Raw genomic sequence first — 13,987 nt, 5'->3', positions numbered from 1 at the left:
TCCGGAACGGATCCCGTTCGCATCTAGAGGTACCACTGTACAAGCAAAGCTGTGAAAAAGTAGCCTTTGAAATACATCATCTTGCTCCTTAGTTTATATACATCTCAGATAAATTGACACAACACACACTTCCTAGAATGGAGTCTATTTTGCTATCTCCCACAATAAGACATTTATTACATACATAACATTACTATCAAAAACAGGCAACAAACTTTCAATAATCACATTTGACAAATTATTGGGAAGAATTTGGGGGACAAGCAGTTGAAATGAAAAAAACTTGAATATTTAGTACCCTTTCCTGATACACAGAGAATGCTTTAAAGTGTCTTAACAGTAATTAACCCAAAAATCTTACATGTTAATGCACAGTAAGAGGACTACATATTTGTGTAATCGCATAATTTGCCAAGGTCTCTATGTCTGACTGCTGGGCAAGTTTCTTAGTCCTTAAACAGGAGCCTTCAGCCAGAGGAGTAGCCTTTTAAGATTTCTAGGAAATTAAATAGTTTCCTACTTCTCTATGGATGTTACTAAAATAATACTCTCTTGTTCACTCATCAAAAAATGTGATTGCCAAGGAGAGGAGTATAAAGACTAATATACTTTAAGGTGATTTGTGACATGCATACATCAACTGGGTTTTTATATAGCAGTTGTGCATTAGGTCATTCCTGAACTCATGGCCTTCATGTCTTGGGACATTCTGGTAAGGGAAGTCTTCACTGACAAGAGGATTGTATCAGATTAATTAAAAGAAGTTACCCTATGCTTTCATTTCAAATCTCAACAAATGTAGTAGTACCAGTTTGATGGTTGTTTTATTTTACATCAATAAGAGAACCTACAGCATAACTGCTTTAATGAACCAAGTATCTTAAATGAACAGTTTTGGAATATGGAACATACCTTTAGGAGCAGCTAGTATAAAAAGTATCAACATCAGTGGTTTGAATATAAAAAATTTATTTAAAGTCAGAGTATGCAACAAATAAAACCTACAGAACACAGATTTCCCCATCACAATCTGTTGCTTACCAAATAATGGGAAAACACATTCCTTCAGTCATTATAAAGTTTTCAATACAAAAGAAATTAAGTTTTGTAAGAAAGTCTAGTAGACCAGGTACTGTTTCCTTCCAATATGCTTCACAGACACAATGCCACTCTTCAATACATTCCACGCCATCCACCGCCTCCCATGTTGCCTTGTCCATAGTATCCACCGCTATTTCCACTGCCACGACCTAGAAAGTAACAATAGTTACCCCACATTTGTTTAAAATGAAATAGACACAAACTTCATCATTAGCATGCAACCCTTTCTCTATATGGTTTCTGTGCATGCAAACGATACAGCATTCTTGTTCCCGTGTTAACAAATACTTTATAAGACAATGAACCTTTGCATTATAAAAAGAAACCATTTGCCTACCTACTTAAGACTTACCATAGCCACCCAAGCCGTCAGGAGTACCATATCCTCCGCTGTAACTGCTGCCCATTCCCATTCTTCCAACAGAACCATAACCAACTTGATCTAGAAAACAATGCTCACTGTTGTTAGAATATCCAGAGGCTAGATATCTTTTAAGTTTGAATTAAAAATGTAAAATCAAGCATACCCATTCCATCTCTGCCGTAACCTCCCATTCCAGAACCACCTCCAGCAGTTGAATTAAGGAACAGCTCAATGTATCGATGTTCTTTAAAACAAACAAACAAACAAAAGAAATAAACACCCATAACTGAATAGGTAATTAATGTGGATTCATAATTATGTACATGCAGCAAGGGAGTAATTTACAAAGTGCTTTCTGCCTGGCACACTGAATAGACTATAGCACCTTTCCATAGAAATGGATACTCAAGAAAGGGTTGAAAGGTCAGCAGATGTGGCTTCATGAACAACTTGTTCAATACTTGCAAGTATAGACTCCTATAAAAACTCTGATGTAATCAAATCTTTTAAACAACATTCTTAAGACGTGTAAAGCTCAGGCATGCTAATCCTAAAAGAAGTGATACTGGATTGTCTATGTTAGCATTTCATGTAACATGAAAGATTGCTTCCTTTCTTGGCTTTTTTGAAAAATCAGCTGTTAAGTGGAAATTAAAACTAAACTAAAATATGCAAGCAAGCTTGGATATTCAATGAACTACGAAGGCAGCAATCCTGAGCTTTCAACTGCTCCAATGTTTGCTATAACTTACGCATATGATTTTTATCTTTCAACATGGCAGTCACTGCATCTTCGTGTGTTACAAATTCTACATCAGCTTCTCCTGTTGCTCTTCCATCTGCTCCAATGTCAATGTGAACTCTTATAGGTGTCAATGGTGAGAAAAACTAAAAGTGAGCAATAGTAAGTTACCACTTGCAGGAACTTTCTCATATTGAAACAACAGTTATCTTAAGCATATAATGAACATTTCACATGCTTTATCAGGGATGTCACACTCCTGCTTGCATTTACACTAATGATGCAAACCTTCAGTTTTTACTCATTTGTTTTGAGCTACTATCATTAAAAAATAATTTGCCATCTTTTCTAATCTACATAGTCACTGCAGTTGATATTGTTTAACAGCAGTCAGAAATACTTGCTGATTTACTGCAAGTCATCAAGTGATCTATTAGTACACCCTGACCAAATTCGGCTTAGCTGTTACGTTTCTCCCCATTTGAAGATTTCAGATCATTTACAGCTGCAGCTGCTATAATTTATATTAAACCCAAGGTTTTTTAAAATTAAAATACCCTGATTGCATCTCAATTGCTATAAATTATTTTGAAAAAATAGCCATTAGAGCATTACAGTAATTTCATCATATCTTCAGGAACTACTTTAAAGTTGAGCCCGTCTGTTGCTGCTGCAACAGTGAACTACTTTGTTTGTTAAAGAGTCAGACCAGGTTCTTAAACTCTTTAAGATCTTTGTTTCAACCAGGAATATTCGTCTACAATGCTTACATTGGCAATATCGTTTTCTGTTGCTCGAAATGGCAGTCCTCTCATGTGAACAAAGTGACCACCATGAAAGCCTGAGCTAGCATCTCCTGCTCCACCATAGCCGTGGCCTCCCATTCCTAAAACACAAAAGATTCAATAAATGTATGATTTAATAAAGTTGTGCACATGCATTCCCAATATGTGTTTACTCCCCCTTGAAATTGTACTAGGTTATACACTAGAAATATCCTACTCTGGTTTAACTTTCACTAGGACTTTTTTGCTTCCTTCCATGCCAAATAATTACCCCCCTCCCATTCTGACATGTAAAACAGTAGGTTTCCAACTACAGTGGTACCTCGGTTTTGAATGCCTCCATAGTCAAAACATTTTGGAACTCGAATGCTGAAAACCCAGAAGTAAATGCCTCGGTTTTCTAATGCGCCTCAGAAGTTGAACAGGAAACGTGGCTTCCGTATTGAGGCTTCTGCTTTCAGTTTTCAAACGTTTCGGAACTCGAACAGACTCCCAGAACGGATTACATTTGAAAACCGAGATACCACTGTACTCACATGCTGGGACTGACAATTTTAAAGCCGTGCACAGTATTTCTCCAACTTCAAAATAACCTGAGGAATTCAAAACAACCCCTCAGCTCTAAAAAATACCCTACTTAACAATAAAAAAGTGGTTCTTTTTTCTTTGCCTTGGGAGCCAGTGAGACGGCCTGATGGTTGAGGAACAATACTATAAAACTTTTAAATCTTACCTCTACCATCTCTCATTCTGTCATCATAGCCATCATTTCCATAGCCATAATTGTTATAGCCACCATACTCATCAAAGCCACCATATCCTGTGAGATTTAAGAAGTGGACATACCATGAAACAGTCTTTTTAAAATTCAGCTGTTATCACTGTGCATATAATCAGTACCTCTTTACATCAAATATATAAGCAAGTTTCTATTTATAAAGTTGTCAGGCTCAAAGACATGCAAACCAAGTTTCATCCACATTTAAAATCTCATTTCAGATGCCTCTCCATACCTTTTCAATCTTTAGTCACACGGCTGGTAAAAAAACTGATAGGTATCCAGATTTCAGACTTGGTATGTATTATAATTACTGTCATTTCTGTATTTCTTGACAAAACGTCAGGAACGTGAAAATGACAAGAGCCTGTGGTCATTAGATACACATACCACCGTCATATCCACCACCTCCTCGACGCATTCTGTCATACATACTTCCACGCCCAGCTCCATAATAACCCCCTCTTCCTCCCATTGGTCTATCATAGGGTCCAGGTCGCTGTCCCATCATTCTTCGTGGTGGGTCATAGAATCCTCGGATTTCACTCTTACTACTTTTGAAGATCTCAATATATCTGAGTAAAAAAAGATTTTCAATGTACAAAAGTAAGAATACACATATGTGATGTCTGGTAAAAAAATACAATAACAAGTTGCACAAATGCTCTGAATTCTATATCTAGATACACTTTCAATAAAAGTGTACCCTGTTTTTTCAAGTGTCACTTAAATTTTAGGAAATGTAAATGCAAAAGCAAGCATTTTAAGTTATATATTTTACTGTCTAAGAATTCTAACCGCATTTTAAATACAACAAATTTCTGAATCACACTCCCCCCCTGCCCCAGTAATAAATTCTTTGAAAAATGTCTGGCTATCATAGAACACCCTCCACAAAAATTGAAATATCCTAATTTTAGCAATCTACATAGTATTACCATTTCCCCCTCCCACCAAATCTACTATACTTCCCAAGTTACTTAGGGTGATTGTAAGGTTGTTGTTTTTAAATAGCCAGTTACTTTATGCTCCCCAACCCCCCAAAAGCAAAACTGACCCCCAACCCCCCGAATAACACCATCCCAAACTCTCCATCCCCACCTGTGCCCTATTCTTTCCTTGTGTTTCCCCAGAGCTTTTTCTGCTATCTCCTTTGAAGCAAACTGCACGAAGGCCTCCCCTGTGCTTCTCCCCTGGTAGTCCAGCGTCAATGTTATCCCATTTGGCACGATTTCCAACCCTTTAACCCAAGGACAAATAACCCCATCAAGGGGAAGAGTGTTAAAGTCTGAAACATTCCCATCTGTAGAAAATACTTAAAGCAAATCTACACAAATGCAAGAACATAGCTTAGCTTCCCCCTCCCCTACCTAACCCAAATACACACGCTAAAGATCTTTCATTAAACTTTATGGGTTTAGACATTCTATTACTGTCTCTTTGTTCAGACTACACAGCAACAGCTACATCACAAAGGCCCTCCTATATTGCATGATGTAATAACTACATACTCCAAATTCTGATTCATAGCAAGGTATCTAAATGGGTAAATTTTATATCCTACACTGCCAATGCAATCTCTTGATTAGTAGTATTTTAACACAGAATACCAAAAATTAGCAATCTAAATGTTAAACTGATTCCCCCCTCCCCCCTGAAATAGTCAATATAAATTAAACTATTTCAAATATCAATCTTGCAGACATAGAAACACTGAAAGTCACTTGACATTAACACTAGAGCTACCTTGAAAGAACTGAACGATCTCCTCCTTGCTGCAGCCAAATGGCAGACCACGCAATCGTACTGTTCCATCACTAGATGAATCATTTGGACCATTATGTTTCCCAGCCCAGTCCATTTTGCTGTTTAAAATCAAACACCATAAAAAACATAAACAGCAAATTTAGCATTTGAGAATCATGATTCACCCCCACCCCTTCCTAAGCAGGACTGTATTCATTAGCAGTATCTTGAAACATGCTCAGATATTGATTGAAGCATAATGCTGTGGTAAGTTACAACTGCCGTTGTCTAGAACTCATTCAGTACAACTAGCATGACCTGCTCATGCAGCCTGCCACATATCTACTCTCAATACCTCAGGTTCTCAAAAGAGATGCACTATCTATGAAGACAAATTCTACTGCTTGGAAAAGTGCAAATGACTCCCCAACACCTCTCACATTAGCTCAGCCATGCACTGGCCCAATCAGTACATATAACCAATCATAGCAATCGATGCTATTCTTTAATTCATAGTGCTGCAGGCTGGTTAAGCCATTGAACTATTTTCTAAAATGCATATGGACTACTAACATGCACACTTCTCTCCACTGTTAGCACACAAGCCACTTCCACATCTCCCTCCAATGCCAGCTAGAAGAGCCAAGGCAATATTCCTGTAGAGATTCCCAGAATCAGGAGTTCTGACAACTAAGAGAGACAGTGAATGGGAAGCAAGAATGGTATGGGGGTTAATGAGCACAGGATAAAATTCAGTAAACTGGGAAAGTGGAGCGGGGTGGTGGTACACAAGACAGAATGACCAGCAAGACAGAATGACAGCAAAGTAGAGAGAGGCAAGCCAAAGGTTTATTTTTAACAGGACTTTAAAGCTGCCATGCATACTTTTTCAATGTAAAAACATAAGGTATATTTTAATAAATAAAATTAATTTAAAAATGGGGTACTAGTAAATAGGGCAGGAATTAGAAACTACATGCATTTATGTTTTGGGAAATTGTGAAAGGACACTACTATAGTGGGACTCATTCATGATGCAACTTGGAGATGCATACTATGAAAACCTCAAATGTAATATAAATTCTCCAAAAATGATGTAGTTCAACTCACTAAGAAGCTGTAATGATTATAAAATAATTTAATTTTATATTAGTTGCCAGTTGATGGGCAATAACCATTTAATTTAGGTTGAAACTCACTCTACTACTATAGGAAGGCACATCTTCCCCAGTTTAGTCAAGTCCTGCCTAAGAACAGATAGGACTCTGATGCAAGGCTGGAGTCCTACAGAAGCCAATGTAAGAAGTTTTCTCCCATTCCTCCCCACTACCTAAAAATAGACTACAGGCACTGAGAGGAAGAAAAATTCCTAACAAAGAACCGAATTCCCCATTGTACACATCTGATGAAAAAACTTTTCAAAAGGAGGGAAAGGGGCATTATTGGGTCTGCTTGCTCTCACACACAGAAGGTCTCAGACGACATGCAAGAAATTCCTTCTTTTAAGAACAGGGAGGCTAAATGGCACACTGCAAGTGCTATCTCAGAACCTCATGCTTTCATGGGGAAGATGATCTTAGCTAAGGATATATCCCAACAGGCAGCACAGCAAAAGATTCAGCAAAGGTAAGACAGTGAAAAAGCAGACAAAGTCACAACTGCCATTACTGAAGCCAAAGCTGTTCCAGCAGCAATACAATTTCTACAATCTATTCCCCTCAAAACTGGGCAAGTCCTGCAGCTAGCAAGCCTTTTGCTCCTGTGCACCTCAAATCCAGCCCCAACCTCCGCTCTGCTTTTGCAGCATCTGACAAAGTAAATCATTGAGGAAGAGAATGTTGCAATCAAGTACTGGCAGGAGCACCTATTTAAATTGGATGTTCCTCCTCAGTCCTTTAGTAAAAGCTTCTAAAAATCTTCAGCAGCAGGAACAAGAAGAAAAGCCTGAAACTAAAAATCCCATGTACTCCCCATAGCAAGAGAGGAAAGCATGCCCATTTCTAACCCAAGCCTTTTTGACCAATCAGTGAGCAAGGAATGGAGCAACCCTAGGGAGGGATAATTTACCAGCCCTACTAGAGCAAATGCCAGAGAAGAGTTTGCCCCATGGAAGTCCCATGAGGTGTCCCTCTCAGCCATCCCAGTTACAACAACCTCTAATGCATCAAGGGGCTGGCAGTTACGTTCATATCTCCCCATCCCATGATAACCAAACCCTTCATTAAGGAATTTACTGCAGAGGCCTTCTTAGACTCTCTGCAATTATTTTTCACATCTATGACTTACTATGTCTCCTTTTCTGTCTACATTAGGAGACTATGAATCTGAAACTGAAGTCTGACATAGCCACTTGGAAGGTGAAAATCTGTTTAGAGACCCATTTGAACACATTCTTCCTAGGAGAGACCAAGGATAAGAAAAAGGCATTTCTTTTGCAACCCAAGCAGGAAATGCCTCCCAAGTGGCAAATTAACATTACATTCATCCTTCCATTTGTTCCCAGTATCCAGACCAAGAGAGGTCCAGGGGCACGGATAGCCTTAGAGACAAAACTGTCAGTTTCACATCAGGAAGCCTCAAGTGATTCAACAAATCCTGGAAGCCTCCTAACCACAGCCAAATGGGTCTTTAGCTTAACCCTAAATGTTTTCCTCTCTCCGTACCCATCAGAGCATAACTTACGAGCCTGACAGTATTCTACATGAAGTCTGGCCAGAAATTATGCAATAACCCTGCAGTGGTTTCTGCTAAATTTCCATAACCAAGCAGTCAGGAAGTGACCTGTACTGGTCATTTAGGTGTTTCTCTTTTCTGGTGGACAAATCACTTTTGATCTATACAAGGGCCAACTGATAATGAAACTACAGCAGATCTGCATAAAATAGGCTAGCCTCACATAGCCAGATGAAGCAGGAAGACAGCACAGATATGTTCTACAAAGCACAAACTAGTGGGAACCTTGCTTAAAAAAATTCTTCTTGAAGTACAAGGTCACGATAAAAGTGGAGTGGTTCTTTGGGAAACACCTATCCAACAAATTATGGACACACAGTCAGTCGGTTCTGAACCTCTTCACACCTCAACTGACCCGCAATATCAACAGATTATTCACCAGCTCTTCTACAAAGCAGAAGCAGTGGCCAAGAAGACGGCTATACATATCCTGCCCTCCATTTCTCTTATTTCCTAGAGTCTCTCCTTGCACTGTTTTCTGATTTCCAAAGGCTGAATCAATCAAAAAATGCAGCAAGGAGAGAACAGAGCTAAAAGCCCCATATAGCCAGAGCACATAGATTTCCAGATCTCCACTAACAGATAGATACAACTCCATGGTTCCCCATAAATCTATTTCAGGGCTCAGTATTCTATTACAAACCATGGTTCAGTTTGAATGGAGAAAAAAATGAGCAGAATATCCCCCAACTTAACTATTCGAACAAGATTGTTCTAATATGGCAGCTAAATATACCCTTTACAGATTTTTATGGGACCTTTATTTGAACCCATGACCAAGTACCCCTTCAATGAGCTTTTGCTCAGGACTGTATTCCTAGTGGTAGTGCCTTCAGTCTTCACAAGTTTCAGCAATAGCACCAGTTAACAGTTTTTTTCACATCTTTCATTAGAGCAAGGTGAGCCCTAGATTTTTTAATTGCTCACAATGGGGCATATTATACAGACGGAGGAATCCTTGGGGGTGGGTTTAGGTGTAAGTACTCAAATTCACTTCAGCCAATTGGCTGATACTGTATTATAAAAGTAAATGCAGCAAAAGGAATAAAACCTCAGTCCCAGTTTGGTAAAGGTGCTGAAAAACATTCTGAAACAACAGAAGACCCTGACTTGGAGACACTACTCTTGGACAGTTGAAAATAACATGCTCTTTCGCACCAGCTCAAAGAAATAAGTTATCACTATTACATTTTATTTTTTTATGTTGGGAGAGCACTTTACTGTTTCCAAATCCTAGGGGATGGAGTCATATATTATTTGCTTACAGTGTTTCCTCCCCAGCTTTTCAACAAGTGATCTGCAAAGTGCCTATCAGTTATAAAAACCAACAGAAGTATAATAGATTAAATATTTCTAAAAATAAACACAGAGGAGCAGAAGAAAAGAACTGGTACTCCTAGGTTACAAACCCTTTCTTTCCCGCAATCCTCTGTTGTCCTGTTCTGTTTAGGACTCGCAATGCTAATACGCTTAAGTACTTAGTGAGGTGAACTGGAATTCTTCCCTTTTAAATAGAAAAGGTTTCCACTAGTATATTTTTCTGTTGAAAGTTTTCCACTTTGAAAAATGCATTGTTTCACAAAACAATTAGTGACATAATGAATGAACAAAACACAAGTCAATTTGAAATGCATATAAAAGAGCCAATTCTAAAATCAAAACAGTGGTTAACTTTTCCCAGCTGCTACTCCTAGGAAGCACATGTTTTTCTTCAAGCAATCTACAATTAGTAAGTTAACTGTTTTCAATGTATTTGTTTTCCCCGGCCTAAATAAAATCTGAATAATACTGAATTGTCATATCTTAAAATATTTAGAAGTATTCCAATAAAAATAATTTTCAAGTAAAGCTTATGAGTGCAATTTTCAAGTAAAGCTTATGAGTCTACTCAAAAATATGTCTCAGTGACAGGACTGCAGTCTTAACCACAGTAAGGTTGCAATCCTATATGTACTACTTAACGGAGCTACACTGAACTCAATGTGGGATGTAATCCACTGGGAGCAGTCAAGTACAACATTCCTTGTTTTGCTAGAGTGGACATACAAGGGAATGTTTGGTCCAGCCAGTTGAAGCTTCCTGGCCTGGAGCATCCTTCCTTGCATGTGACTAGTACGTGGGCATGACCTCTCCAGACCTGATAAAAGGCCAAGTCACGCTGCTACCTTCTTCTTTTCGACATTCCTGTTCGTCCTGCCTGCTTCCTGCATCACCTGGACTGGACTGCTGGCTGCCACAGCAGTTCCCCAGGTTATCTCCTATATGGGGTAAACTTGTCTGTACGTGTTTGTAACTTTAAGCCTAAAGCCTGCCTTCAGGGATCACACTGTGTTCTGCCTGATCATGAGTAAAACTACTTTTTGTTACTTACGAATAAGACTGTGGTGTCTTTATTCTTTTAGGAGGGATTCAAAAGGGGTCTTACCAGGAATATTAGAACATATCTCAATCTGGACAGGCCAGATTGAATTGCTTATTGTCTTAAGAAACTCACACGAGTTTGAAACCAGCTTTCTGCTGTGTGAGACAGGGAATGCACTCTAAGTGAAGACTCTGCTAAGTGAAGAAACTTGCTAGCGCAAGTTAGGAAGGATATTAATAAACAATATATCTCCCCTGCCACCCTCAACATTCCCACACTCAATGGGACTCACTTCTCAGTAGACATTTTTATGATTACACTATATGCACTTTATTGCATGTTTTTCTGTACTAAAATATTTCAGTTCAGGTAATTTTGCCACCTCAAATCAGTTTGCAGGTATTTATACATTTAAAATTAACATCACATTAAAAATAAACTAACAGTGTTCTCAGTGTTATGAGTGCTGGCCCTTATGTAGCCAGAATGGCACTACCCAAGGGAGGCATTAGTATCCTCAGGAAAACCCTGAGGTTTGTAAAAGTACAAAGCCACCACCACCACCTCAGGGAAGATAAACTGTGTATAGAATGCTGACCAATTGCTGGGAAGAGAAAATTGGGGGGTGGAAGAGAGTGACTGGAACACTCTGCACTGCAACATTTTGTTGCAAGTTCCAATTATCCAACTCAAAATTTTATGAAAATCCCACTCTGTACTTAACAATGTTTGGTTTATTCCTTCTCTTCCTGGTGCATGGCTTACCTTTTCAGAAAAAGGTATAACTCTAGTTCACCAAATTCTATACCTTTGCCCCGAGACTACTGTACATTTGCGTTTTACATCTACTGATCTCATCAGTGCAATCCTTTGTATGTTTATTTAGGTGTAAATCCCACTGTTTTAAATGGAATTTACTCCTATGCAAACATATGGTTGTTGTCATGCTTGCTGTCTAAGCTGTCAGAACATCAATCTTGTAGTCTGGAAGTGATTATACCTCTTCTTGAAAAGAAGGGTACATTTTTCCTATGCTTCCTGCTTGAAAAAGATGAAAGATGAGCTTTATCTTTAACAACCACAACCATCCAGTATGAAACTCCAGGTGTTTTTCCCCTCAAAAAGTTCTCTTGCAGGCTAATCCTAAAAATCCACCTAAGCTGCTACAGTGTAATACTGTCAAGAACAGCACCACTATAACCTGGAGCCTCCACTATGTGCTTTAAGATAACCTGCAGTGCACAGAATTGTGCAGATTTCCTTTTATCCTAGGGACAGAACAGTGATTGAATCATGCAGAGAGACTTTAGAATTTGGATACAATAAGCCAGAGGGCCCATATTGCAATATGGTAAACAGGAGCAAAATGGAGATACTAGTAAACAACACTAGTAAACATTTCCCTCTTTTAGCGCCTACTGGCATTAGTCTGCTTTTCATTTTTAATTCTAGGATTCTTAACTACACAGAAATTTGACCAGATTTACAGAACAAGATAACTGATATATTGCCATATGATCCCACACAATAGTATGTAAGGTAATCTCTCATGGAACAACATTTGGATGCTAGTGTATGAAAGTTTTTAAAGCTGAGAAAGTTCTTCAGACAACAAAAAATAAGACTTTCTGCTTGAAGACCTCTGCATAGTCTTAACAGTAGTTAAGCCAAATATTATTTATCAAAGTAATGCAATTAAATTAGAGAAAACTAACAGTATGATCCTGTGCCTGTTTACTCATAAGTCCCACTGTGTTCTATGGAACTTACTTCATTATAACTGTGCATCCAACTGCAGCCTAAGTTATTTAGTGGCACATTTGGAAATCTTTCCATTGTATAAAATCCCACTGCATGAAAGATATGTATCATTGGGGAAAACAGGTATTACTTTTTTTAATTGCCCTGGAACCATCTTTTATAGATTTATTAATATTCACTATAGGTAACCAAACTAAGTGAGAGAAGCTATGTTTCCCAAAACTGTAACAGAACCTCTGTAGGTATGAACACAAAGGACATGATTTCTTGACAGAAATGACTTTAGTACTGTCATTTCTGAACATGTTCAAAATCTGTCCATGTAAGCATCTATGTATTTCAAGTGTCTTGTACAGCGATTACTTTACCTACTCTATCCTTTACCTTATTTCTGTTTTCAAAAGTAGATTAGCTGTAGAAATGACCTAGGTCAAATGGCTCATTTACAATCAACCTAAGTGTATTTTGGCTGATACACAGAAACATGTTGCGTTAGACAAAACGAAGAACTGCCACCCCTGCACTTATTATGAATCTTAAATCACAATGGCTTTCAGTACGGTATTGCCACTAACTGTGATGGTTGCAACGTTGCACCGATTTAGCCTTAGTTTTACTAGCGCTTTCTGATTTAATCTAAGTGATGAATGAAATTTACCCTCTTACCCAAGCTTAAATGCTACTACGTGCGTTTTCTCGGATGTAATTCCCAAGGACTACAATGGGGCTCTTTCCCAAACAGCTGAGCAGTCAATCTCTTTACATCTCGTCATGAGTGAGCATGGCGAGGCGGGGGGCGGGGGAGCCGGCACAGGAAACTCCCCCCAACTATCAACAGCGCTACAACACTACGCTCAAATCCTTGCCCGACACGCACAGACCCATCGCGCAGGCGCGAACTACCTTGGGCAGAGGGGGCGTGGCAGATCAAAGAATGCCCGCTCTCAGAAACGGGAGGGGGAGGGGAAGAGTGAATCTCCGCCGGTTAAAACAGCCAAAGGAAGGCGTCGCCGTGCCTCTTTTTGTCAGGCCCGGGATGCCGTTGATCTGTCGTCCCTACCCTCGCTCCCTTGGCTGCACTAATGCTGTTAGCTGCCAAGTCGCCGTTTGCGGCGAGCCGTTGGGCCACGAGCGCCAGCCCCAGGCTGAAGGGCACCTCGGCCTCCGGCAGGCGAGCCAGTCGCTGCCCTGGCGCGCCGCGTCCGCTCTTTCCCCCCTCCTCCCCCGCCAAATCACCGCCACATTCAAAATGGCGGACGGAGAGAATAGAACCCTCGCTCTCTCTCGCGCGCGGAAGCCACCGCTTAACCCTTCCCTTCCCTCCCCCGTTTATCCCGCCACCTGACCCAAGGCTGAATTTCTCAGGGAGCCGAGAAGGCGGGTCCGCCCACCTCGGCTCGTACTTTCCCGGCGCATCGGCGACGGAGTTGCCCGACCTCTCTCCCCCGCCACCCCACTCACCGGCAACACCTCACCCACTTCCCCAGGCGGTCGGCGCTAACGGCAGGGCTGAGACTCCCCCACAAAAGAACAAGGAAGCGCGCCTAACGGGCGGCTGACTAGCAAGCTACGCAGCTGAGGCAGACAGGATGGCGTCGCGGGCGGACGTATCGCG

General features: G+C 40.0%; 1 protein-coding gene across 9 annotated transcripts; it reads right to left on the bottom strand.

Moving 5' to 3' along the window:
* Window positions 1-952: 952 nt before the first annotated feature.
* On the bottom strand, window positions 953-13,976 carry HNRNPH3 (heterogeneous nuclear ribonucleoprotein H3). Of its 9 annotated transcripts, none has more exons than XM_053388429.1 (10): window positions 13,834-13,976; window positions 5,517-5,635; window positions 4,872-5,010; window positions 4,161-4,345; window positions 3,726-3,812; window positions 2,978-3,093; window positions 2,218-2,353; window positions 1,629-1,709; window positions 1,454-1,543; window positions 953-1,250 (listed from the first exon to the last, which is right to left on the bottom strand). In XM_053388429.1, exons 2-10 carry the CDS (start codon window positions 5,629-5,631, stop codon window positions 1,174-1,176), a joined length of 1,026 nt encoding a protein of 341 aa, XP_053244404.1. In that variant the 5' UTR covers window positions 5,632-5,635; window positions 13,834-13,976; the 3' UTR covers window positions 953-1,173. The 9 variants fall into 9 exon arrangements, with proteins under 9 accessions (XP_053244404.1, XP_053244405.1, XP_053244406.1 ...); XM_053388430.1 differs by having other exon boundaries at window positions 4,206-4,345; window positions 13,834-13,973; XM_053388431.1 differs by lacking the exon at window positions 3,726-3,812 and having other exon boundaries at window positions 4,206-4,345.
* Between the last annotated feature and the right edge of the window lie 11 nt (window positions 13,977-13,987).

Source organism: Podarcis raffonei, chromosome 5 (genome assembly GCF_027172205.1).
Source record: "Podarcis raffonei isolate rPodRaf1 chromosome 5, rPodRaf1.pri, whole genome shotgun sequence".
Lineage (NCBI taxonomy): Eukaryota > Metazoa > Chordata > Lepidosauria > Squamata > Lacertidae > Podarcis > Podarcis raffonei.
The sequence above is the reverse complement of the archived record's forward strand: the minus strand, read 5'-3'. Positions and strand labels throughout refer to the sequence as shown.

Bases quoted from the DNA above. Each gene is read 5' to 3' on its own strand.
- HNRNPH3 (XM_053388429.1), bottom strand. From the start codon at position 5,631: ATGGACTGGGCTGGGAAACATAATGGTCCAAATGATTCATCTAGTGAT. The intron at 3,813-4,160 runs GTATGTGTATCT...TAAATCTCACAG, and splicing joins AGGTGGTGGATATGACGGTG to GATATGGTGGCTTTGATGAG. The intron at 2,354-2,977 runs GTAAGCATTGTA...GCTCACTTTTAG, and splicing joins CAGAAAACGATATTGCCAAT to TTTTTCTCACCATTGACACC.